At 41.0% G+C, this 26,121-nt stretch overlaps 2 protein-coding genes across 2 annotated transcripts; both read right to left on the bottom strand.

The window, feature by feature from the left end:
- Window positions 1-229: 229 nt before the first annotated feature.
- LOC308291685 (scavenger receptor cysteine-rich type 1 protein M130-like) lies at window positions 230-7,077 on the bottom strand. Its single transcript, XM_080733793.1, has 8 exons — window positions 6,970-7,077; window positions 6,646-6,861; window positions 6,146-6,451; window positions 5,733-5,963; window positions 1,573-1,878; window positions 829-1,126; window positions 421-451; window positions 230-308 (listed from the first exon to the last, which is right to left on the bottom strand). The coding sequence occupies exons 2-8, from the start codon at window positions 6,758-6,760 to the stop codon at window positions 294-296; spliced, it is 1,302 nt and encodes a 433-aa protein (XP_080589919.1). The 5' UTR covers window positions 6,761-6,861; window positions 6,970-7,077; the 3' UTR covers window positions 230-293.
- A 5,140-nt stretch (window positions 7,078-12,217) lies between these two features.
- On the bottom strand, window positions 12,218-24,356 carry LOC308291230 (uncharacterized protein). Its single transcript, XM_080733191.1, has 3 exons — window positions 24,107-24,356; window positions 18,609-18,734; window positions 12,218-15,935 (listed from the first exon to the last, which is right to left on the bottom strand). Exons 2-3 carry the CDS (start codon window positions 18,700-18,702, stop codon window positions 14,665-14,667), a joined length of 1,365 nt encoding a protein of 454 aa, XP_080589317.1. The 5' UTR covers window positions 18,703-18,734; window positions 24,107-24,356; the 3' UTR covers window positions 12,218-14,664.
- Between the last annotated feature and the right edge of the window lie 1,765 nt (window positions 24,357-26,121).

The raw sequence follows: 26,121 nt of genomic DNA, 5'->3' as shown, positions 1-26,121 counted from the left end.
CAAACACTTTGAAGACATGTTTTTAATGAATTATTAAATGTCTTTAGACATATATATATATATATATATATATATATATATATATATATATATATATATATATATATATGTGTGGGCATAAAAGGGACACAGACAGACAGAGAAACAGACAGGTACAATAGATATACGAGTGCAACGTGTATTGCATAACCAGGTGGGGCATGCATTTCCAACTTGCATTGTTTTTAGTCTAGATTGTTAATTATGTTTAATCTCCAGTACACCAGTGCAGTTACTGGTTCCTTCCACCAACATCACATCATCAGGCTCTGAATAGAGACAACAGAATAAACGGTAAAAACAACAACAAATTAATATTACTTTGATAAGAAGAAAACCTTTTAGGCTAAAATGTTTAGTTGTTGTTTCCTCTTTGTTTACCTGGTGTTTGGTGTTGGTTGAACCAGAGGACCTGAATAAAAAAAGAAAAATATGAAAAAAGAAAGAATAAAAATGAGGTTGGTTTATCTGTTGACATACAGGAGAGGATGTCCTTTGTTTCTATTGTTTGCTGCTATTTATTTGACATTCACAGGGTGGAGATTTTGGTGGAGAATAGCGAGAATTGCCTGGAACCCTTGGGTCTGTAACTCTGAGAGTTTAATTAAAACTGAGGATGTTACAGTGTTGACATTTTGTATCTGCAGAATCTGCAATGCAGATGTATTTAATTGACTAAGAATATTAGCAATGACTCAAACTACCAACATTAAAAGTACTCATTGAGCAGAATGCCCCACAGGTTTTAATGTTTTGTATTACGGTTGTATTACTGTCATTGTTTGTTACCTGAACATGTTATCTTCCAAAAGTAGTTTGATTGACCAGAATGAGTCCATTGTAATACAGTCCCTCGCTGCAGACTCAGTTCCTCTACAGTTAGATATGGTGTGCCATACATCACGGCGTTTAGAAACAGTTCTCTTGAATGTGTCAAGAGCATGGCCACAGCCCAGCTGTCTACACACTACATGTGAGTCCTTAATGTCCCAGTCACGATAGCGATCATACGTTGGTCTCCACTCTTTCCAGAGTTGCATCTCCAGTACACCAGCACAGTTATTGGTTCCTCCCACCAACCTGAACTCTATACAGAGACAACAGAATAAACAGTGAAGACAAAATTAAGTAATATCACTTTGATTGGAAGAAAGCCTACAAACAATAATGTCTAGTTGTTGTTTTGAGTTTGTTTATGTTGTGTGGTCTGTTGGTTGAACCTGGAGAACTGAAGAGAAAAATAATACATGTGTTTGCTGCTATTTATTTGATATTCAAAGGGTGGTAAGTATTAACAGTAGCTTTCAGAACACACATAATACAAATGTATGCAGGAATGCATGAGACAAAATGGTTCAGTTTATAGATCACATTGAACACACATTGATCGCACTCGGACGGACGGACGGACGGACGGACGGACGGACGGACGGACGGACGGACGGACGGACAGACAGACAGACAGACAGACAGACAGACAGACAGACAGACCATAATAATAATCTAAACCTATAGTGTAGTTGATGTTTTTACCTGAGCAGGTGAGTCCAACAGCCTTGTCGGGTGAGCAGGTGTTTCTAGTTGCGTTTGAGGTTCTACAGTCCATGAGAACAGACTCGTTTCCTTGACACTGGAACTCTTTGGTCCACATTGGAACATTGGCTTCTCCATGGAGCGCCCCCTGCAGGATTGCATGAGTTCCACCGCCAAGCTCCCTACAGAACACGTCTGCATCCTGCTGGTCAAAGTCATCCTCACACACTGAGACCCACGACTGATTAGACTTCACCTCCACTCTGCCTGAATACTCACTGGTCCCATTCACCAGCTTCACAGACTCTGGAGAGAGAGAGAGAGAGAGAGAGAGAGAGAGAGAGAGAGAGAGAGAGAGAGAGAGAGAGAGAGAGAGAGAGAGAGAGAGAGAGAGAGAGAGAGAATTTTTATAACCTAGCCTTTAAAAGAAAAGTAAAAACATGTAAATAAGTGAATATATATTAATATAAAAATGTGCATATCACTGTAGCTCACATTAATTCATAAACATTTACAGCATCCCATTCCACACACTCCTCCATTCAGCATCCACTTTCATTGTCCCATAGGAGTGGAGTAGGAAGCTCCTCCACCCATGATCCTCAACACCAACCAAGTGAGGCCTCAGCCCACCCAGACCAACACCAGTCTTACTGTACCACACGTTGTAGACATCTCTGACTAATAAAGTATTCAATCAATAGAAAACACCCAAAACATCTCCCCGAAGATGGGGGAGACCGAGCCTGTAGACGTTTTCCTGCGACTACTCTGCATGGATTTCAGTCATTGTTTGTTACCTGAACAGATCATCTCGGTGGTTGGAATGTCCCAAAGCCCTTCCTTAACGGTTTGTGTTGAAACAGCAGCGCCACAGTTCAGCTGTCGACACACTTCTTGTGCTGCATTCAGGTTAAGGGCAAGGCCAAAAGCCGATTGTACTGTAACCCACTCTCCGTCGACTTTCTTCTCCAGTGTACCACTACAGTCACTGGTTCCTCCCACCAACCTGAGATCTGTAGTAAAGATATAAGCATTTTGTTGAGTTGTGACTGACTGATTTGAACCACAATTTGGTGATAAGACACTTGTATAAATACTGTTCATTGTTACCTAAACAGATCAACTCCACTTTATAATCCTCCCTAATATACCATATCCCAGAGGAAGCCGAGCCACAGTCCAGCTGTCTACACAGTTCTTTTTCCTTCATCAGATTCCATGTGCGATCCCCGTTCACTCTTCCCCACCCTTCATCGTGTCTCTCTGCCAGGTAACCAACACAGTTACCATCTGCATTCCACATCTTGTAATCTGGACAGAGACAACAGAATACATGGTGAAGATAAAAAGGAATATTATTGGTTGTCGGGTGGCAAGTAGTCTCAGGGATTGAATCCACCGCTGTGCATCCGGCTTTTACAAGTGTCTAAACCATAGACTGTAAAAAAGAGATGGACAATAATAAAATTGAGTGTAGTTGAGCAAAAACCCATTGGAGCATAATACTTTTTGCTACCAGCAGGGGGGAAAACAGCTAAACCTACGGCCATGCATATGAACTTTCTCTTGAAGTCACTTCCTATATCGCCTCAACTTGCAAGCCGGATGCTATGCCCTTGGTCTAAACAAACACAACTGGCCATGGTGGGCGGCCATAGCTGAGTGGTTAGTGAGCCCGCCTGTGAAGTCAGAGGCCCTGGTTGTCCCACGTTCGACTTCAGGCCAGCAATGTGTCGATGTGTGTCCTTGAGCAAGACTCTTAACTGCTAATTTCGCCAGGTGAGGCAAGACAGGCAAACAACTACAAGGGATGGCCGATAACACAAAACCATTACGTCACAATAAGAAGGGATGTTCCCAACTCAGGTAAATACAGCCTTAGGTATAATCTACATTAGCTATGGCAACGCTATGGTATTCAAAGTGTTGCAGCATTCTGAAACAGTGCAAGAAATGTGGAGATGATATCACCAATACGTATGGGTTCTCCAACATTACTTCTGAGACTTCTCCATTCAATCCCTCATACTGTGCACACCCCATAACCCAAAGCAAATAATTCTGAGCACACATGTTTGAACGGGCAAGGACTAGTTTCTTTAAAAAAATAAAAGAATAACCCCATTTACAAAACAAATAGTGTGGGCAGTCCCGTTTAACTGTGTACCGAATTTACGTGCCTACCTCTAACAATAATATACAGAAAAAAACAATACACACTTTAAGAATAATATTCAGAAAAACAGATCCTGACAATTACAAGCCAAGCCCAGTGTTGTTGGTGTTTTACCTGAGCAGGTGAGTCCAACAGCCTTGTCAGGCGAGCAGGTGTTTCTAGTTGAGTTTGAGGTTCTACAGTCCAGAAGAACAGACTCATTGCCTTCACACTGGAACTCTTTGGTCCACATTGGAACATTGGCTTCTCCATAGAGCGCTCCCTGGAGGACGGAAGGAAACCCACAGCCAAGCTGTCTACAGACCACCTCTGCATCATGCTGGTCAAAGTCACCTTCACACACTGAGACCCACGACTGATTAGACTTCACCTCTACTCTGCCTTGTTGATGTCACCGTCGGGCATCTTACTGGTTTTTGTTGAAACAGCAGTGCCGCAGTCCAGCTGTCGACACACTTCATGTGCTGCCCTCATCTCAAACTTAAAATTCTCATCATGCACTGGTCTCCACTCTCCATTGAGTTTCTTCTCCAGTGTACCATTACAGTCACTGGCTCCTCCCACCAACCTGACATCTGTAGTGTGGATATGAGCATTTTGTTGAATAGAGGTTGACCTTTCTGTAGATCTGAACTGCAGTTTGGTGATAAGACATGGGTAAAGCCTCCTACAGACGTCAAGACTTCCTATACGATCCAATTTCATCATAATTTCATCGGATCGTATGAGCATACACACTGCACGATACTCAGTCTTGAAAATTATTGGGTTGTGTGTCCTGTTGTGCAAGAGACGCGCGAGAGACCCGTACACACAACAAGACCTCTTCCCCGACACCCCTGTGGTGAAATCTGGTGCGAGACTTGACGAGACAAAAAAAATAAAAAAGCACCAGAATGTGCAAAACTAGGTCAAATACCAATTAACTCCCCAGCGCACCACAGCTGCTGACTCTGGACTCTCCGCTCTCCTCAATGTTAAATTAAACCATAATTTATGACATTCGCAGCCACTTTGGGATTAAGCCTATAATTTCTCCATGTTCTCACCTCAAAATGGATTAATTCTTCTGACCGGATCACACTGGGGCAGCGGCAGTAGGCTACTCGGGGTAACGAGTGATTAACATCCAGTAGTATTTATTGGATGTGATTTCTCCATCACGACAATACTTTGTCATGAAAGCATTCACACAAACGTTGCACTGTAGCAAGTAGCAACTTTTAAGAGTAATGAATGATGCTGCTCTGCTCATGCTGGGGAGAGAAGCAGCAGACAGACAGCCTGCCGGCTGCTGCCGCTGAATGCACTCGCTCTCTGCCTGGTGCGTGCACTGTACTCTGTGGGTCATCTTGACCACTGACCGCAGTGTGACAGTCGACCCCGCAAATCACCCATGGTAATTCTTAATTTGCTCATTTTACTTTTAAAACAACTTTTTATTACAAAGACATGACAGAATTATGGGTGCAAAATGCAACCTGTGACATTAAAAGTCAGATCATGATACAAACTTTAAACGGTAGGTTCTAATGGATGTTTATGAAAATAATTATAAACATCATAAACAATAATAATATTATTAATAACTAGTGACGGGAGTGAGTGGGAGGACGGAGGAAGAGAGAGAGAGACGAGAGAGGGAAGGAAGGAGGGATATTTCACAGATTTGCTCAGAGCAATATCTTCACTACCCATTTCCACTACAGGATCACAGCTGGATCTCTACCCCGCTGTGCGCTGATATCAAACATGTCTGATATTTTCTACTGTCGGGTGGGTTGTAAAAAGGGTCGTAAAAAAGCCTATTAACATATCGGCAGGCCCTTCCACACGGCGCGAGAAAAACTGTGCCTCGTGAGCAATCTTGGACTGTTCCTCGGCACGGTCATAAATTCCTCGAATGCCACAACATTGCGCAGGATGTCGCACGGTGTGGGGAGGCCTGAGTGCTGTCATTGTTGAAGTTGTTGTTTCTTACCTGAACAGATCACCTCCACTGTATTCCATATTGGTCTCTTCTTGAACCAGAACCCCAAATCACTTGTTCCTGTTGAAGTAGCAAAGCCACAGTCCAGGTGTCTACACACTTGATGTGTCAGCTTCCATATATCATCTTTCTGCACCGTCTCTATTGTGGTCCACTCTCCATTAGGTTTCTCCTGTAGCTCGCCAATACAGTTACTGGATTCCATCCCCACCAACCTGATCCCTATACGAGACAACAGAATCAAAATGCTAAATTTAACTTTCTGCTTTTTATATATTCCCGGTGTCCCACGTTTCAAATTGTTGGGGCTCGGACAAAGCTGTTTGTCTGGATGTTGGAGATTATCTCCTTCCAGGAACACCACTCGATAACAAACCGAATTTAAATTGTAGTTTGTCTTTTACCTAAGCAGGTGAGTCCAACAGCCTTGTCAGGTGTGCAAGTGTTTCTAGTTGAGTTTGAGGTTCCACAGTCCAGGAGAACAGACTCATTGCCTTCACACTGGAAGTCTTTGGTCCACATTGGAACATTGGCTTCTCCATAGAGCGCCCCCAGGAGGATTATTTGAGTTCCACACCCAAGCTGTCTACACACCACCTCTGCATCCTGCCGGTCAAAGTCACCTTCACATACTGAGACCCACGACTGATGAGACTTCACCTCCAGTCTGCCTGAGCAAGAACCAGTCCCATTCACCAACCTCACAGACTCTGAAGAGAGAGAGAGAGAGAGAGAGAGAGAGAGAGAGAGAGAGAGAGAGAGAGAGAGAGAGAGAGAGAGAGAGAGAGAGAGAGAGAGAGAGAGAATTAAAATTCAGATAGATAGATAGATAGATAGATCTTTATTGACCCTGCAGGGGAACATCAGTCGCCAAGAGGCAGCACAGCAGGAGTTGTTGTTATACCTGAGCAGATCACCTCCACGTTGGTGTCCCACCATTTCCCATCGACTTTAATAGTTTTTACTGAAGCAGCAGCGCCACAATCCAGCTGTCGACACACTTCATGTGCTTCCTTCATCTTAAACTTCTCATCCTTATCCTGAACTGTAGCCCACTCTCCATCTTGTACCTTCCACAGTGTACCACTACAGTGACTGGTTCCTCCCACCAACTCCACATCTGTACAGAGACAACCGAATAAACAGTAGTGTGTGTGTTGGGGGGGGCTTTTAGGAAAATCTTTTAGGCTGAAATGTATAATGTTTTGTTGTTGGTTCATCTGTTTACCTGGTGGTGTTGATGTTGGTTGAACTTTGGGAGCTGAAGTGAAACACACACAAACACGCGCGCGCGTGCACACACACACACACGCACACACACACGCACACGCACACGCACACGCACACACACACACACACACAGGCGTGATTAGCAGTACATGGATGCATTAGGAGAGAGAGAGAGAGAGAGAGAGAGAAAGAGAGAGAGAGAGAGACAGACTCGCTTCTGACTTTGTGATTAGCCTCTGACGCAATGTTGACAGTAAACTCAGCAAAAGAACTGAATAAATAAGAGGCAACACCACACATCACCACACATCAACGTTTTCATGTCAAGGACCTCCAAATTATGTTTGGCCACGGACCCCTCCATCTGGCCACATATGTTGTGCCAGGGACCCCTATCCAAGATTTGTGTTGTTAAAATGCTTCAAAGATATTTCAATATTTCTTTGAAAATAGCAGATCTACGAGCCTGACGTGTCCTGAGCTATTTACAAATAGCCATGGTATCTAGTAGAGTTTAGACTATGTAGTTTAGATGTGTCTAGTTCTGGTTTTGAGTGGTTAACTGATTTTTATGCTAAATTAACCATGTTGCTGGGTTCCCAATGGAGCCCCCTCAAGGACCCCTGGAGGTCCCTGGACCTCACTTTGAGAACCACTGCGTCTGTGACACATATAGGCCTATTGCTGCAAAAACATGCATTAACCAATAACCCCATATATATGTTATATTCATATAACTAATAACCCCATGTTTTATATTTTGACTATGACTAATTCGATTGAAAAATAGCAGATCTACAAGCTCACAAACACATTGTGACACGTTATGTTTTATATATTTTTGGTACTTTTAGTCTTTGTTCTCTAAGTGTATTTTAATGCAAAATGTTATACTTAAAGGCATGGTTTTGAATAATTTTAGTCTTGGTTCTGTAAATGTATTGTAATGCCAACACTTTTGTACTTAAAGGCATAGTATGTAATGTCCCCATCAACCAAAACAAACAATGAAAATAAATAACAGAATAGTGAGAGGTCAGTGTTCTTTCTACAGGTAAACACCACCACACTACTACTCTGATAACATGCTGATATGGAGGGAAATGATTGGATATAGTATTTATTGTTTTGTTATGTAAACACAGGGCCAAGTTACAAACTATGCCTTTAATACTTAGAATTTTTGTAAACTGAGTTTTTATATATAGTTCAAATAAATACTACGACTACGACTACTACTACTACTAATACTATTAATAATAATAATTATAATTACCACCCCTGCTCACATGGTATCAGCAGGTGGTGGATTAGATCTACTTACAAAACCATTCAAACTTCATGGTTAGAGAGGAATGGAGCAGAGAGGTCACACAAAGCCACAGTAGCATCTTCATCCTGCTGTCTGCTCTGTGTCAGAAGCTCTACAGATACCCTCAGCCACTGTCTGCTCCTGTTTATGCTAAATGCATTAATAATTAATTCAAGTCAAGTCATCTCTATTTACACAGCACATTCATAATGTGGACATACAGTTCAGAGTCCATATAAGCCAAATGGATTGGAATGTGGGTTCAAAGCCTGATCGAACCCTACAACCCCACCTACAGGGAAGCTGACAGAACCCTCTCTAAAAACCCCAGGACACCGATCAACTTGTCCTAGACTCTTCGCCTTCCTGGCCCCCAAACTGTAGAATAAACTCCCCCGTTGCACTTAGAACTACAGACTCACTCCCTGCTGTAGCTTCTGCCGTGGTCTGAAGAGCACTTACCGTACGTAGCACTTGCCCATGCCGTGGTCTGAAGAGCACTTACCGTACGTAGCACTTGCCCACCCTCAATGACCATACATGTAACTGCGACCGAAGGTTGTAGTTACAAATCAGTGTTTTACCGAACGGTTGGCAACCCTATATATGAGTAATAATACTAAAGTAAATAAATTACAGGAAGTAACTAAGATCTAGAATTCCATTCAAGCCATATGTGGCTCCATTGAGTTCAATGTGAAGATCCAGTATGATTTCCTTTGTAGTAGTAGGTTTTTTTTATTTTATTTCTGTGGTGTGAGTGTGACCTTTTCAATACCCACAGATTTGAGCGTGGCTGCTGAGCCATGACCTCTATCTCTGTTATGCCTTGCTATGTTGAACTCCATGTTGCCATTTCTTATGGCTGCCTTGTGTTCAGCTATACAGATCTTTAAGTTGCTTTTGGTTTGACCAATGTAAATCATGCCACAAGAACATTTCAACATATAAATGACATGGGTGGTATTACAGTTCATAAAGCTTTTGATTTTGTATTCCTGTCCTGTGGGTGGGTGATAAAAAAACCTTTGTGGTTGAACAGTGAGTGCATCTACCACACGGGTGGTTGCCGCACAACTCTTCTTAGTCAGGGACCCACAAGCCCCAAAGCACAAGGAATAGGGGTGATACCTGTGATGTCTTGCCGTACTTTTTATTTCTGTTTTATCTATTAGTTTGGTCATTAAGGTCCACAGAATGACAGGCCTGCTCTGCCGTAAACATCGCGAAAAAAGGTTATGGCCATTTGTATATTCACTGTCCCATCGACTTCACTATACAGGAAAAGAAAAATATTAAAAAAGGAAAATAAATGTGCTTTAAGTAGCATGTGAGGGGTCAAACTAGGGGTTCTTCATGATTCTGAATCCATTGCAAGCATTTGTTTTGCATGAAAAACATTCCTAGGGCAAAATATCAGCCCCCCAAAACTGTGAAAAGTGAAGATTTTTTGATGACTCATCACTTTTTACATTTTTTGGGGGCCAACATTTAGCCCAAGGAATGTTTTTCATGCAAAACAAATGCTTGCAATGGATTCAGAATCATGAAGAACCCCTAGTTTGACCCCTCACATGCTACTTAAAGCACATTTATTTTTTGTATTCTTTTCCTGTATAGTGAAGTCGATGGGACAGTGAATATACAAATGGCCATAACTTTTTTTCGCGATGTTTCCGGCAGAGCAGGCCTGTCATTCTGTGGACCTTAATGACCAAACTAATAGGTAAAACAGATATAAAAAGTAAGGCAGAACATCACAGGTCCTCTCCCATTATGAGGGACTGGGTCCCTGACTATCTCTCAGCCAGTTGGAGCTGGTACTAGGTGATCTAAAGTGATGTGACAACAGAGTCTCTAATCTTCCTTCCTCTAGTAAAGCAAAACCTTGACGGGTGACGTTGCTATATTTTTCAAGTGAGGATCACGTTTAAGAATATTCCAATGTTTGGTAATGATATTTTTAATAGCTTTGGATGAAGTATTGTACTCTTGATACAAAAGTGACTCTGTTTGTGTTTCCCACAACATCCTTATGTCAAGGTTCTAAGAGGGATTCCCTTTGTACAGTTTAATCTTGTTTCTTGCTTTGCATATCAGAGGTTCTTTGTAACCCTTACTTCTGAATCTGTCATGCATGTCCTCTGCTTTCTCCCCAAAGTCTGCAGGGTTATTGCAAATATGCTTAAGACGCAGGAATTGCCCATTCGTTTGCGCTAAATAATGGTGTTGAGGTGCCCATTATCACCTACTGATATCCGCAAATCTAAAAAAAAACAATTTGTTTTGGGGATATGTGTTGTTAATATAATGCCTGAAATCAACCAGTTCACCTTCTGAACCGACAAATGCCATTATAATGTTGTCAATGTATCGCTTCCAAAAAATCACCTTATCTAAGAGGGGGGAGGCAGTCTTGTTCTGAATGAACTTGGATTCCCAGTGACCCATTAATAGGTTTGCATAACTGGGTGCAAAGGTTGAACCCATGGCCGTGCCTTGGGTCTGGATGTAAAACGTATTATCAAACATGAAATACATTTATTTCAAAGAAATTTGGCATGGTGAGTAGCAACTCTGAGGGAATCTCATCACTTGGATTAAGAAAGTGTGACATGGCTGCCAGAAAGTATAGACTTTCGACATCAAAAGTGACCAAAAATGCATCGTGGTGGGGGATGGACACATTTAGTGATGTAATCACATCCCTGGTGTCTGCAACGTAATAAGGTCAAGTGTTCACAATGTCTTTGGTAACGGTCCCGATAGGGAATTGTTGCCTGAAACTATGGGGCTTTTAAGCCGTGACATCATTTTGTAGTCAGACCTCCAAGCAGATTTATTGTCAATATGTGTCCCTCGCTATTTCAACAGATCCGAGACAACAATAACGACTAAAGTATAATTCTACCACTTTCCTTTCAACAACAAAGAGAAGAAAAATTAGTAAATAGTAAAAATAGTAAAAAGATTCATGGGCGCTGGGGCCTTTTGGCCCCAAAAGTTCTCCTCTACCTACAAAATGATGTCAGACTTAACTCATTTAGTGCCACCCCTTTCACCACTAGAGGGCGCCCAGTGGCCAGAGAAAATCCCATAGAGATATGCTGGTATATGCAGAAGCCCTGCAGCCATGACTTGCCTGAACACTTTCCTTTGTGCATGACTGCATGTACAGGAAGAGGATGAAGTTAGCTTGAAGTTAGCTATTGGCTACCAAGCATTTTAGAAGCCTTATTTTCGTCAACTTAGCCATGATTAAACCTTGCACACCTCATGCATGGGAAAAAAACAGAGAAGAATGAGCTCTGAAAAATCCAATGCAATCCTGGATTGCATTGGAGTGGATTTGTGCAGTTTGTTCACAGCTTTCAAACAAAAAAATCCGATTGGAAATCCGTTCAGGCATTCTTGAGATAATCGCCCTTATGTTTTACATGTAATGTAAACAAAAATGGCTGCCCTGTATGTTAGATGGGGTTGTATGGGGGTGGAACATGCAAAATCGCGATTGAAATCATGTTCACCAGATTTGATGGGGTCCAAAAAAAAAAAAAAAAAATCAAAAAAAAAATTTTCAAAAAAAAAAAAAAAAAAAAAAATTTTTTTTTTTTTTTTTATATCCCGAACTTGTTCGGGATAGGCACCCTGTGATACGATCATATATCCCGAACTAATTCGGGATAGGCACTCAATGAGTTAAGAGCCCCATGGGTCGGCCTAGCGGGTGTGTCAAACTTTTATGGATCTAAAGCAGTACATTCATCACTCTCTCTCACTCACTCACCCCCACACACACACACACACACACACACACACACACACACACACACACACACACACACACACACACACACACACACACACACACACACACACACACACACACACACACACACACACACACACACACTCCCAGTGAGCTACAGCAATGCAGAGTGGAACTTTTATTTCTATTGATAGTTTTATAGGCATTTAGCAGACGCTCTTAATCGAGAGTAAGTAAGGTAATACATCAAAACAATAAGCAAGGTAACATCAATACATAAAATGCATAGAAATATTAATCTAGAAAAAAAAAAGAATAACATAGGTAGACCAAGTAAAAACGTATAACCTAAAAATACTATCTAGCTTTCATGTATAATATGGTCATTGAGGGTAGGCGAGTGCTACGTTAAGTGTTTCCTTTAGTTTAAAAGCACTGGTGTCTTTTCAGAGCACTTAAGGGCCTAAAACCTGTGTCGCAATGTTTACAGTTGAAATGTCTTTTTTCTCCATGATGGACACAATAGTCTCTTCAGGTCCTTTCAAGAAAAAAATGCTCTAACTTCTACCTCAAACAATTAATATGGTTTACATGGTAATTTATAGCATATATAAATACTGTAGCATCGAAATACATTTCAATACATACTGCAATGGCAACATATAGATACAACATCAATAACAAAGAAATGGTTGCAATTAACATGTATCCACAAGTTTCCGCGGGAGTTTACTGGAGACTATCAGGACCAAACTTCCGGGTTTAACAGCAGACATACAAGCTCACGTCGCGTCGCAGATGCAACCCGTTGTGAGCTTGTACATCGGCGGCGGAACCTCGGTGCAGACGTTTGCGCAATGCACTATGGGGCGTAGGAAACTCGTGGATACTGTAACTAATTGTTGTAAGGCAGGGGTCTGTTGTGTAAGGTTTTAAAGGAATAAAGCAAAGGGCTGGGGAAGGTATCCAAAGACCAACACTCTAAAGTCTAAATCATACATGGGCAACTGGCGGCCCCCACCTTCACTTAATGCGGCCCGCAGGTTAATACTGGAATACCGATATATTATTGATTTCAGCAAATCAATTACACAATTACAATTCCAAACATGACCTGCTTTAATTCCTTCAGTCTATATTACTAGCTTAATGACTAGTATTAAAATGTTTTTTTTTTTTTATGTCCAATGTATTTATTTGTTCATAAAGTTAACATGAGTATATAACAAATGTGTTTGAAATTAACTCAAAATGTTACATTTCAGGATTCCAATTCAAAAATAAAAAATAATAATAATTCAGGATTCCAATTCAAAAGAAGCAAAAATAGCCTATCTACAAGCTTTTGCTTATTTTGTATGAGATGCTAGATTGACAAAGTAGGACGTAGCAATATGCAATGTGGCCCTCTGGAGTGAAGTTGGAAATATAGTGGCCCTCGTCATCATCAAAGTTGCCCACCCCTGCTCTAAATGGAGGCCTCTTTTGACAAGAGCCATAGAAATAGACATACCATTTTTGCTGGTCTATCCAACTAACTGGCAGTGCCAATACGGCTGTTTAATTTGATCCTTCCAGTGAGCCAATTCATAGTGGAACATTTTTATTTTATTCTCGTGAAAGCGCTGATGTCTTTTCAGAGCACTTTACTGACTGAAACTCTTGCCACACAGTTACCATTATGACAAGAGTTTTCTCCAGTGTGGACATGCTGGTGTGTCTTCAGGTGACCCGACTCAATGAAACTCTTGTCACAATATGCACTGTGAAAAAGCTTTTGAATTTTGTGAATATGCTGGTGCCTCTTCAGGTTGCCTGACCGACTATAACTCTTGTCGCAGTGTTTATGTGACAGGGCGGTATAATTAAGAAATAGTCAGACTACGCCACCTGGGGAATTGCGCCCCAATAAATAGTTATAAAGACCTAATTCCACTAGTACATGAGTAACTCCTCAACCACTTTGTCTATCAATATGAAAAGCAAGGCAGAGACATGGATTGTAGGTGGCTACACAATGGCTATTACTATTAATATACAATGCATTGAATGGTAAAAGCTTCAACAGTAATATAAACCATATACACCAGTAAGACTCCCTAATCGGGAGATAAGCGACAGCCAGGTCGCATGTATACAAAATTGGCAAGCAACCTCATGGTAGCGCTAGAAGAGGGGCATGTGAGAAATCAGGGCCGGAGGTTTTGGTCTGCCAGCCAAGGAGTGTGTGTGCGAAGTTTGGCATGGATAGGGGCAATGGTGCTGGAGATTTTTCATAGTAACTTGCGACCTAACGGTCGCAATGAATGATCGCCAAATGAGTACAGCACACAGTATAATTCTCCTTTTGCACAAAGTAGCGCCAGATCCCTTTGAGTCACACCCTACCACTACTTCTTGTTCATCCACAGAGCATTGATTCTAGTCATTTTCTCCATTAGATTAAAGTGCTTTCTTTTCACTTTTTTTCAACTTTTATTACTTGTCAAAATACATTTTATTTGTCTGACTCATTTTTTTTACCATCCCAAGTAATAAAAATTGAAAAAGGTAATGGAGAAAATGACTAGAATCAATGCTCTGTGGATGAACAGAAACTCTTTTCACAATTTTTACAAGGGAACAGGTTTTTCTGCAATGTGGTTACGCAGGTGTCTCTTCAATTCAGATGACACAATGAAACTCTTGTCACAATGTTCACAGTGGAAAGGTCTGTCATCATTGTGGACACCCAAGTGTCTCTTCAGTTCAGATTTCTGAGCGAAACTCTTGTCACAATAATGACAGTCGAAGGGTTTCTCTCCGGTGTGGACACGACTGTGTCTCTTCAGTTCAGATGACGTAATGAAACTCTTGTCACAATGTTCACAGTGGAATGGTTTTTCTCCACTGTGGACACGCAGGTGCCTCTTCATTTCAAATGACTGATTGAAACTCTTGTCACAAAGGTTACAGCTGAAAGGTTTTTCCCCATTGTTGTGGACACGCTGGTGTGTCTTCAGGGTATCTGACCGACTGAAATTCTTGTCACAGTGTTCACAGTGAAAAGGTTTCTCTCCGGTGTGGACACGCTGGTGTACCTTCAGGTGTTTTGAGTAGCAAAAACTCTTGTCACAATGTTTGCAATGGTAAGGTTTTTCTCCAGTGTGGATTTGCTGGTGTCTTTTCAGGTCAGACGAATGAATGAAACTCTTGTCACAATCTTCACACTGGAAAGGTTTTTCTCCACTGTGGACACGCTCGTGTCTCTTCAGTTCAAATGACGTGATGAAACTCTTGTCACATTGTTCACAGTGGAAAGGTTTTTCTCCACTGTGGACATTCATGTGTCTCTTCATTTCAAATGCCTGACTGAAACTCTTGTCACATTGTTCACACTGGTAAGGTTTTTCCCCAGTGTGAACACGCTCGTGTGACTTTAAATTACTCAACTTACTGCAACCCTTGTTACAAAATCTACAATGGAAAGGTTTTTCTCCAGTGTGGACACGCAGGTGTACCTTCAGATGACATGCATAGCCGAAACTCTTGTTACAGATTTTACACAGGAATGTGTCTTCTGCAGTGCGGACACCTCCACCTCCTCTGAACTCCTCCCAATCGCTGTCTTCATTGCCACTGGTCTCCTCCGAGTCATCACCGTCTTCAGTGTCAGATTCGAGTTCAACTTCAACTCCAGAGCAGTGTGAAGAGATGTCTTCATCAACCTCACTTTTCCCTGCTACTAATGTCAGCATTGATCCACCAGGCTCCTCTGGTCTTTGAAGTATCTCCTCCTGTTCCTCTTTAATGTGTGGAGGCTCTGGTTCCTCCTGGAGCAGAATGGAGCTCCACTCCTGTTCAGGGGAATCCTCCACTTTACACACAACCATGTGCATGGTGTCTAGGAGTAGGAAAATACAAATAGTGAACACTGGGTGCCAAATATGTGAATACATTTTTCCATTTCCATGTACAATAATTAATTCTGATTACCTACAAAGTTACTAAATAAATATGTGGTTCTGGAAACTCTGAAGCGTTTTCACAAGATTAAAGCAAAATACACATCTTTAAAAATGTAACCTCAATCAATATATTTAGTTTCATTACTTTTACTCATTTTACTCTAACTGTACCTCCATGCTGGAAGAAATTAAAATCCTGCAAGGGTGCCTGTGCAAATTAGTGTTTATAGGCACGAATGGCAATATTCTTTTTGTTGTGTATGATGTCAGTCTACAGACCTGGATAGAATATATAAGGTTTCGTCCAATGTCAAAATTCTATGGTGGCAGTCAATGAGTTTAGGAGTGAATAGAAGAGAAAAATAAGACGTTATGTTGAACACGGAGAGAAGGACAGCCTTGTTTGTCAGAACAATGTGCTACATCACATGTGAGGTTTTGATTTTGAATTACAGTAGATGTCACAGACAGAGAGATGTCACAGACTAGTCTGGGATCACTTCACTTTTCGGGCTTGTAACCGGTCTGGAGCGGAAACCACAAAACGTCACGTTGTAGGACTACAATTTGCCGGAAAGATCAAACCGGATTCAGTTTTAACCCAAAATAATTCCCCTGCACTCAAGGACATACTTTTAGGGCCTACCTAATAAACTCCTTGATGCGGAGTAGTTTTGCTTTTGAAAAATTTGTTTGGTATATGCATCTTTTAGTCCAACTTTTAGCGACTGGCAAGACTACACTAGGCTACTCGAGCATTTTAATAGGGATTGGGGAAACAAACGGAGGGAACCAAATCAAAGCGACGCCGCTTCTTCTAGTGGTTTCCGCGCTCTAGGCGGAAACCAAACGGGCTGTTGTGAACGAACACCAGGCTTTTTCTCAAAAAGCCTGGTGGGCGAGGTTAGTCACAGACAGAGAGAGGGTCAGACAGACAAAAAGACAATTTCAGACAGATAGTTACAGACAGAAGTCCAGAGCCAGACATATAAGAGTCTTTTTCTATGCACCTGTCACTTCAGCACCTAAGGAGAGACCCATCTGTACTGAGGAAAAACAAATTGTTATAGAGTGCTTCATCAACGAGGGGTTTTAATTTCACTCCAAAAACATGAAAGAAAATTAGATAGATTAATGTATAAGTATCCTCTAAAATGTAGTTACAATGGACATGGTTTGGATGACAAAATAGTCTTTGCAACAAAAAATAATTAATAAAAACAATAACAATAAATTAATTATAGATTAAATATTAGATTTTTATTCTCAAAAACTATTATTTGAATATTTGATTATTCCAACCAAATTACAATTGTTTGTAGCTATTTCATGAAGGGCTTTAGGCTACTTGATTATTAGAACAAAATATTGTTTTGCTTGATTATTTACCGGTCATCTTAGGTTGTTTTTTAATGTCCGCGGAGAATTAATCAAGCCACGGAACCAAGAATTGTTCTGCGCAGAATCAGGATTGTTCTCCTGGGAATCAAGACTTTTCCCCCTGCAGATTCCTGGGGGGACTATAATGTGTCAGAGTTAAAAATCTATGCTAAACGATCTTTATTTCATGACGTGGCCATGAACTGTATATATAGAAATGAGTCTGTGAATGTCTGTCTGACGCAAATTTCACAAACCACTTATGTACAGATTGTTAAAAGAGTGCAGACTGTAAACTCCTAAGTGACGTGCCATGCACGGAAATCTGGAAATAGTTGAAGATGTGTCACATCAAGATTGGAATCCGATTTGCTTAAATTAGTCTTATTATAATAAGATGTGTTGTTAATGTACTAAAATGTTGTTTTCATTCCCATAGAGCATTGTGAGCTTCACCATACTGCTGTTTTGTTTAGTTAGGGTTATTGTTTTGTTTCTTTTGAGCCATTTATTGTATTTTACTATTTATTTTGTTTCCCCCCAATGCAACAACGTACCACTTTGCTGTGGATCTGGGGGCTACTGAGTGCTGAGGTGAACAGGCAGGTCAGCTTCAAGGGGTCACCATATAGGACACTTATTAGCCCACTATACAGTAAGGCTTTGTGTGACAGCGAGCATCGCTTTTCACGGTGTCGCCTTTTGCTTCTTTCTGCATGCTGTGTTTGATTATTTTATTGATTTGATTCTGTGTGTGTTTGACTAATTTTGTTAGCCGGTGTGTCCTAGCTTAGCCACAGTAGCTTAGCTTCCCCCTCTGTTGGCAGTCCTGTTTTCTCAGCCCCTCCAGCCATAGATGAAGCTGCCTAATGGTTTATATTGTTGCTTGATATCGAATGTTCATTGATTATATTGTTGCTTGATATCGAACATATTACACTGAAGTTCTTATTGATTATTGCATATCTTGTTATTTTTAATCAATAATTGGATTATAATAAATGTAGCCCCATTTATCCCAGATGCAGACCCAAACGCATTTGGGTCTCCAGGGTCTCCATCCGGAATCAATGGGCCTACAAAGAGACTCCTCAAATTATTGGCTTAGGAATGTGACAAAAATTAAATAATTATATTTAACTCAAGTCTCCATGGGGTGAGTGATCGATATAAAAAGTCATTTTGAGGGTGAACTATTCCTTTAAAGACTGTATAGTGAAAATACATACCGAGGTGTGGGTCGTCTTCAGGTTCCTCCTGTTTAATAGAAATGTCTTCAGGTTCCTCCTGTTTAATAGAAATGTCGCTGGCTGGAGAGCTCATCTTCACCTGCAGTCTGGACTCAACAACCTGGTCTGAAATGAAGAAAGTGAATAAGGACTTTAATGACTGCAACTGTAAGCCTGGCTACGTTGCAGCGTACGCAAAACAAGGTCACGGTCCTCCCAACAGGTGACCCAGCCTGGGTGATCAAGTCCCGACTTAGGGTCGTTCCACACTCTAATAAGGAACCCAACTAATTTCGGTTCGGGAGAGCTCCCCGAACCACACATAACATGGATAATGGCGGTGCCCAGAGCAGTACTGGCTCGCGAACGTAAAAGTTGGGAGCATTTCAATGTTAACAAAGCAACATTGCAAGGCAGACTTTGCACAGGAGCATGAGCACAATCAATGAACGAGCACACCGTAATAAGAGAAAGCACATCAGAGTGTTGGTTAGCTACTTAGTAGGGTTGTCACAGTTTCACATTTTTAACACCGAAAATAGTCTGTGTCAGCACCGGTATTATCGGTAATACCGTTTTCAACCACTAAAGGGAAACACACAGCGGACGCGGGCGGCTGCGCAGCAGCACGTTGCAGTATTGATGTGCGTTAAGTGCAGCGCGGTAACACCAACTGGATGTGGCGCGCTGCCTCACGGCGCATCTATTTATCCCGGTGGGGAGAACATTTTCATGCCTTAGCTTGCGCCTCGCTCCACTCCAGCGTGATTGCGTCACCTCCTCCTCACACACGTGTTAACATTAACAACAAGCCGACAACAACAAGAGCAAGCATGAAGCCATCAGAATGGTCGCCAAAAAAAGCAAAAAAAAAAAAGCAAAGGCAGCGAGCTGTCACAGATAAAGCCACAGACAGCAATGTCTGAGTAACATCATCACCCCTGATGCAACTATCACACATTTCTGTGTCAAGCCCCCCACAACAATCTCGGTGTAACATCCATGCATGCTGTTGCTGTCCTCACACGCTGACAGAGACACAAGCTTGTTCTTCATCAGGAAAGAAACAGCGAAAATTTGATTTCCAAAAAAAGACCCCGTCACCCGTCGATCCCGTTTTAAAGAGGAAAGAAGAGCTTAAAACCAACTTGCTAGGGTTACGTGGTGTTGATGATGACAGGGTTATATCCAATCTGCAAACTAAAAAATAGTAGCGCCTGCCGAGTTGTCTGACTGCGAGCTTTCGGTTGATGAGTGGAACGCTTAAATCAGCCGTCTTTACACAGACACACTGCAGTGCAATTATTTACTATACGATCTACTATAACATTAGCGTGTTTACACATTGGGAGTTAATATGTTATACTGCTTGTGAGTCACGCTGCTGCTGTTGCTGCGTTACATTACAGACATGACATGATTATGTCAATCCTACCGTACTGCAAAAACACATTTCTTATAGAAAACATTTGTATCATATTCTTCTTTTTCTTCTTCTTCCTTGTTGTATTGTTGTTTTAACTGTGCAAATAGGGAGCTTTATTATGTGAAAAAAACAGGAGCGTGTCGCTGTTACTACATGTCATCTTTTCGACACCCGACTCTAACCCCCACCCTAACCTCCGTGGAGTGAGTCACTAACCCCCCGGTCGAAATGATTTACCCTTTTTAATTGTTTTCCCTTTTTAATTGGGTAAAATATTAATAGTAAAATAGGATTAAATAGTCAAGAACATGAAATGACTAGAAATGTTTCTCAAACATTTACATTCCAAGGCCTCCCCTTAACTCTGACGGTGTTCAAATGGAACCAAATGGACCTGTTAGGGGTCAATTTAGACCCCCGGCCTAAAGGAACCCCTGGAATCCACTTTGAGCAAGACACTGGCCTAGAATGTTATTTTGAATGTAAAATAAAATATGTGAATGAATAATAATAAATATCATATTTAAGTTAGAGAAATATTACAATTTAGCTTGACAAATGTCTTTCCTTTGTTTGTCAAATGTAAAATACGGTTATGTACGATCGAGAAAGCTGTAAAAAATATTATCTCGAAAGGATTATTTTATTGTCTTTATTGTTGGTTAGAAAATGCCTAAAACAACTTCAAGCTAAATTGTAAAGGCAATTCCAAAAAAGTACCATTATCTGATGAATCGATTAATCGTTTAAATAATGGTCTGATTAATCTATTATGAAAATAATCATCCTTAATGTTTAAACCACGATAATGTGCAGATCTAAAAAAGATTTCCAGCAACTTCCACATTGAATCCGCATTGCAGCTTTGGAACAGCTGATGAGCTGACTGCAGAGCACCTTGTTTTGGGTGTGCTGCAGCATAACCTTGCATAGCCAGGCTTACAGTTGCAGTGGCGCAGTGACACTACACATGAAGATTGTAACAGTTCAGTTGAACGAAGCCTGCGTTATGCAGTATAAATATGTCAAAACAATGACGGCGGTTTTGTGGATTGGTTTAATATAACAAATTTGGCCAGGCCAAATTACTGGAACGACTAAAGGCTCATTCTAGTCAGTGAGTTCTTACTAACGCTTTGACAGGCGGCTGACACACAGACAGGACCAGGAATTTTCTGTCCTAAGAGTGCTCAACTTCAGTCAAAATAAACAAAACTACTTTACAACTCACCTAAACAAAAGGCAGTTTTCCGTTGCTGAAAGTCTATTCTGTAAAATACAGGGCTTGATATTAACTCTTTGAGGCACTTGTCCTTCGGACAACTACATTTTTCCCATGCACTTGTCAGGTAAAAAAAAAAGTCACTTGTCATTTATTTTTATGTTTTTTTTTTTTTTTTTTTTGAGTGGTGAAAACCGATCCCATGTTTCACTCTGTCAGCCAAAAGAATTATCCCCAAAAATTGGCACATAAAGTAACTGATGTCACAGACAGAAATAATGCACAGATCTCCATGTGTGGAGAACCAAATGTATTAGGGAAAAAAAAAAAAAGAAAAGAAAAGGAAGAAAAAGGAAAAACAGAATCTCCATGTTATCCTGTATTTTAAACTGGTTTCGTCCGAAAGGAAACCAGGACCCGGGAGTCCGGACACTAACAGATTATGGTTACTGACTGTCCCAGGTCCTAGGTGGCACTCAGCCGACACCGGTCCAAAACCCAGGCAGATCTCTATGTCATCGTGGACTTTGGCTGAATGTCAAACTGTGCCAGCTATCTTTCATCTATAGAAGCTTTGTCCCTCGTCCTTGGAGAAGTTGACAACTAAAAGCATACAAAACTGTATATACTGTATGACCAGGTCTCTTGTCTGAAACCATACACAACAAAATATTACCATGCGTGCCTCCTCATAAGCAACAAAAGATTGCCATGCGTTCCTCACAACACTGATTTGTGCAGGCACTAGGGATAGCCAACGGCTACGGTTAACCTTTATTGACGATCTGCAAGCTCAAAACCTGTGAAGTCCGCGACTACTGAGCTTGCGGTTGATGAAGAGTGGACAGACACTGCAGTATAGACGCGGCAGGTAGCTAACTATTGCTTATCTTCATGTGTTTACGATGAACTGGGAGTCAGTTTGTGCAATTATTTACAATTAATGTTACTGTTACATTAATATTGTTTACACTTTGGGAGTTAACCTGTTCTAGGGCTCGTGCTGCTGCTGCTGTTGCAGCCGCCATGTTACATTACAGACATGTGATTATATCTATCCTACTGTTGCAAAAACACACATTTCTTATAGAAAGCATTTATATTCTTCTTCTTCTTCCTCCTCATTGTACTGTTGTTTTTAACGGCCGGGCTACACGAGAAAACGCGCACGCACGCACGCCCCGTCTGTGCGTGTGCGAAAAGCCCCTGGCTACACCAAGGAGGGAGTATATGATGTGCGGGAGACCAGGGAGTTAGTGTACAAAACGCATACGCGCGCACAAAATAGAACCAATACTATTTTTACAGCATGCGTATCTGGGGCTCGCGCTATCCGTGAGCCTGGTGTAGCCGATATCATTGATCTATATTGGATCTTTCCAAAACACGCATACATGTGCACGACCCGCGTACGCACTGACGCCCGTGAAAAGGCTTGGTGTAGCCTGGCCATAATGTGTAAATAGGGAACTTTATTACGGAGAAAACTGGTGTATTTTGTATTTTCCCTTTTTTAAAGTGGGTAAAATAGCAATTTTTTTAAACACATTTCCTTAACGGTTATCAGTTACTTAACCGATAAGGCTAAACGGTGACCACTTAAGAAAACGTCGCCATTTGGTGATCCCTAGCAGACACCTTTGCAGTTACTGAACTAGTTTATCTACAAGCTCACAACCCTGTTGCATGTTAAGGCTTGATCATGTTATGTTTACTACACCGTCAGGTGAATGGCCCCATTAAATGCATGCATTTACCCCCTTTACCCCTCCACTTTCCTCTCCCTAGTATGGGCAGTCCAGATTGCATCAAAGAAAAAGTGAAACCAAGAGCCACTTGTCCAACGGACAAGTAACTTTTTTTTAAAATAACTTGTCCAGAAGGATTTGTTACTTGTCCCGGACGACAGGACAAGCCTTAATGTCAAGCCCTGAAATACATTTATATTTGTCATGAAATAAAATACATCCAACATGCTGTTGAGTGAGGAAATCACAGTTCTAGGTTTATAATTGTAAAAGTCAAGTGAAAGGATCCTCTTCTTCTTCAGGTCAACATTCACGTTACAGATTATTCTTACTGTTTAAATGAAAGAAAACATAGAAAAGCACCCCTTGTATTTATTTATTTAATAAATATGGTGGAAACTGGAAAACACTATCTGACACACTAAGGTATGGATAAAGGCTCTAATCTGTAGCCCTGAAACATGACGGTAGTTGATAATCTGACGTACGACCGTCATGGGTCAGGATTTACCTGCGTTGGTGGAGGCGAATTGATTCGCCCATACAAACTACATTAACATTCAAATGTCACAAACAAAGTGCTTTATAAATTCACAACAAGTTATAAATCTTGGCCGGCATTGTATAATTACTGGCCGGCATTGTGTTCTTTAACAAGAAGCCTTTTTATCTTATCGTGTTATGTTTTCCCATGCATTTCCTGGCGTTCCCCAAGCGGGCGTGGCCTTGCCAAAATGGGTCCGGAAATACATGGGAAAACATAAAACGATCGGATAAAAAGGCTTCTTATCAAATAATACAATGCCGGCCAGTAATTATACAATGCCGGCCAAGATTTATAACTGGTTGTGACTTTATAAAGCACTTAGTTTGTGAAATTTGAATGTTTGTGTAGTTTGTACAGGCGAATCAATTCGCCTCCACCAACGCAGGTAAATCCTGGTCCATGACGGTCGTACGGTCGGTCTGATTATCAACGACCGTCATGTTTCAAGGCTATCTAATCTGAATTGTACTTGAAGCTAGCTTAGCAAACCTGCCCTGATGAAGTTAATAGAAACATGCTGGCTTTCAAATCGTTTTGTAAACATGATTAAAGTACCTTGATTTTACGCCGTCTCCTCCGTTGTGTTCTTTGAGTGCTCGGATCTCTCCTAGCTTAGCATTAGCATTAACCCACAAAAGAAAACAGTCTTTGAACTTCTTGTGGAAATCCCTTCCGTTTTCACGACGAGACAGCCTGTCGCTTTGTACGCAGACAACCTCAGAAACAAGTTACAAAAGGTTTTTACACGGCAAATTATATAAGTATTATAACGCAGGATGTGTGTAGGCCTGTGACGTTTGTCAACACCCGTGATGGATGACGTTTCAACCCGGGCGAGAGAAAGCGACGGACACACACCAGACTCCGTGTCCTTCCCTCAATCTCGCCCGGAGGAAACAAACACACTACTCCCAAGTTCCCACAGATTGTTACACCCAACATATTTCATCACTCTATCAATGATTTAATAAGTAATGTATATTAATGTCAGAGTTCCTAACAAAGAAAAGTATCACTCTATGGTTAAGCAGTAAGCACTATGAATGCTGGTTTAGAACATAAACAGGAAACATTGTTTTCAACAACAAATAAACTCCCAATGATTTAATAATTAATGTATGAATTTCAGAGTGTATTCCTCCTAACAAAGAAAAAAATATAAGAAAGTTTGTCTAGACACCAGTTGGTGTATTGCTGCCCCTCACTGTTGGTCTCGGGTACTGTCCATTGTTTATATACAGTAACAATAACATGTGACCTTCCAGACCTGTGGAGAAGAGAACATCCACCTGTGCAACAGTTAATCTAACCAATCGATTTAAATGGTTATACAAAATAATTATTAATAATTATACGCTGATAAATTAACCGAATAATATTCAATCCCTATTTTGGAAATGTCATTATAGGCAGAAACTTCTCCCCAAAAATGTATTAAATATAGAAAATAGCAGACCTACAAGCTCACAACTCGTCACAGTGCGATGCGGTTTGAGCTTGTAGATCAGTTATTTTTCAAAGTCTTACGGAACACTGTTGTACAACATAACATTGGGCTGATGTCGTTAAATCAATTTGTTGAGAAATAAATCAGAAAAGTAGATGAAATGCTTGGAAAGTCATTGATTGCAGCCCTACATCCATCACAGCTTCCACCACAGCACATTGATGCTGCACATGTCTGATCGCATCTTATAGAAATGCACTATAGTTACGTGTTATTTATTAGTTGCTTCTATATTTTTTTCTATATTTAGCCTAACTCTTCCTCTAACTCCAGATGTTGAGAGCTTGAGCAAAAATAATCTCACTCTTTTACATCTGTAATCGTGCCTGCAGACAGAATTCTTCAACACATCCCAAATGTTGATATGTTAAGACATCACTTTCACCGTTCTTATAATAATCAATAATGCTTATAGAGCATAGTAATACAATATCTTGCATGCATGTGTGTATCTGTATGTATGTGTGCGTGCGTGTGTGTACATGCTATAGGGCTTTGCACAGGCTTTAATTCACACTCAAATAACGTAATACGACTTAATAGTGAATATACTGTAGCCATTACATTAGGTGTAATAACTACAGTCATATATCATAAAAAATTGCATGCACCCCCTCCGTCCCAATACAACATGACAGAAACAGAACCTTGTCATTCCGCTTCACTTAACCCTTATGTTCTGTTCGGGTCATTTTGACCCGTTTTACATTTTCATTTGAAAGAAAATGGTAGAAGTTAAATTATTATTATTATAATTTTTTCGCCACTGACCCGCACTGGAGTATGGGCCAAATTTACCTGGGGCCAGCACCCATCATTCCCATCTTCTCTTCTCCAGATCCCAGAGAATTCTTCAGGTTAAAAGAGAGCGTTGGAAGACACATTCACCACTAACACCTCGGAAAGCTTTAAGTTTAGAATATTGTGTGACCATCTACAACTGGAAGAAGCCAGTAGTCTGTCTGCTGGCTGAAGGTTACGCCAATTCATTCCATCCTTTCTATGGCGGCTCTGTAAGTAAGGTTTGGAAGACCTCATCAAGTAACCATTCAGTGCAACATCG

Source organism: Nannobrachium achirus, assembly GCF_963921795.1.
Source record: "Nannobrachium achirus genome assembly, chromosome: 9".
NCBI classification, from domain to species: Eukaryota; Metazoa; Chordata; class Actinopteri; order Myctophiformes; family Myctophidae; genus Nannobrachium; species Nannobrachium achirus.
This window is presented reverse-complemented; position numbering and strand designations above follow the sequence as displayed.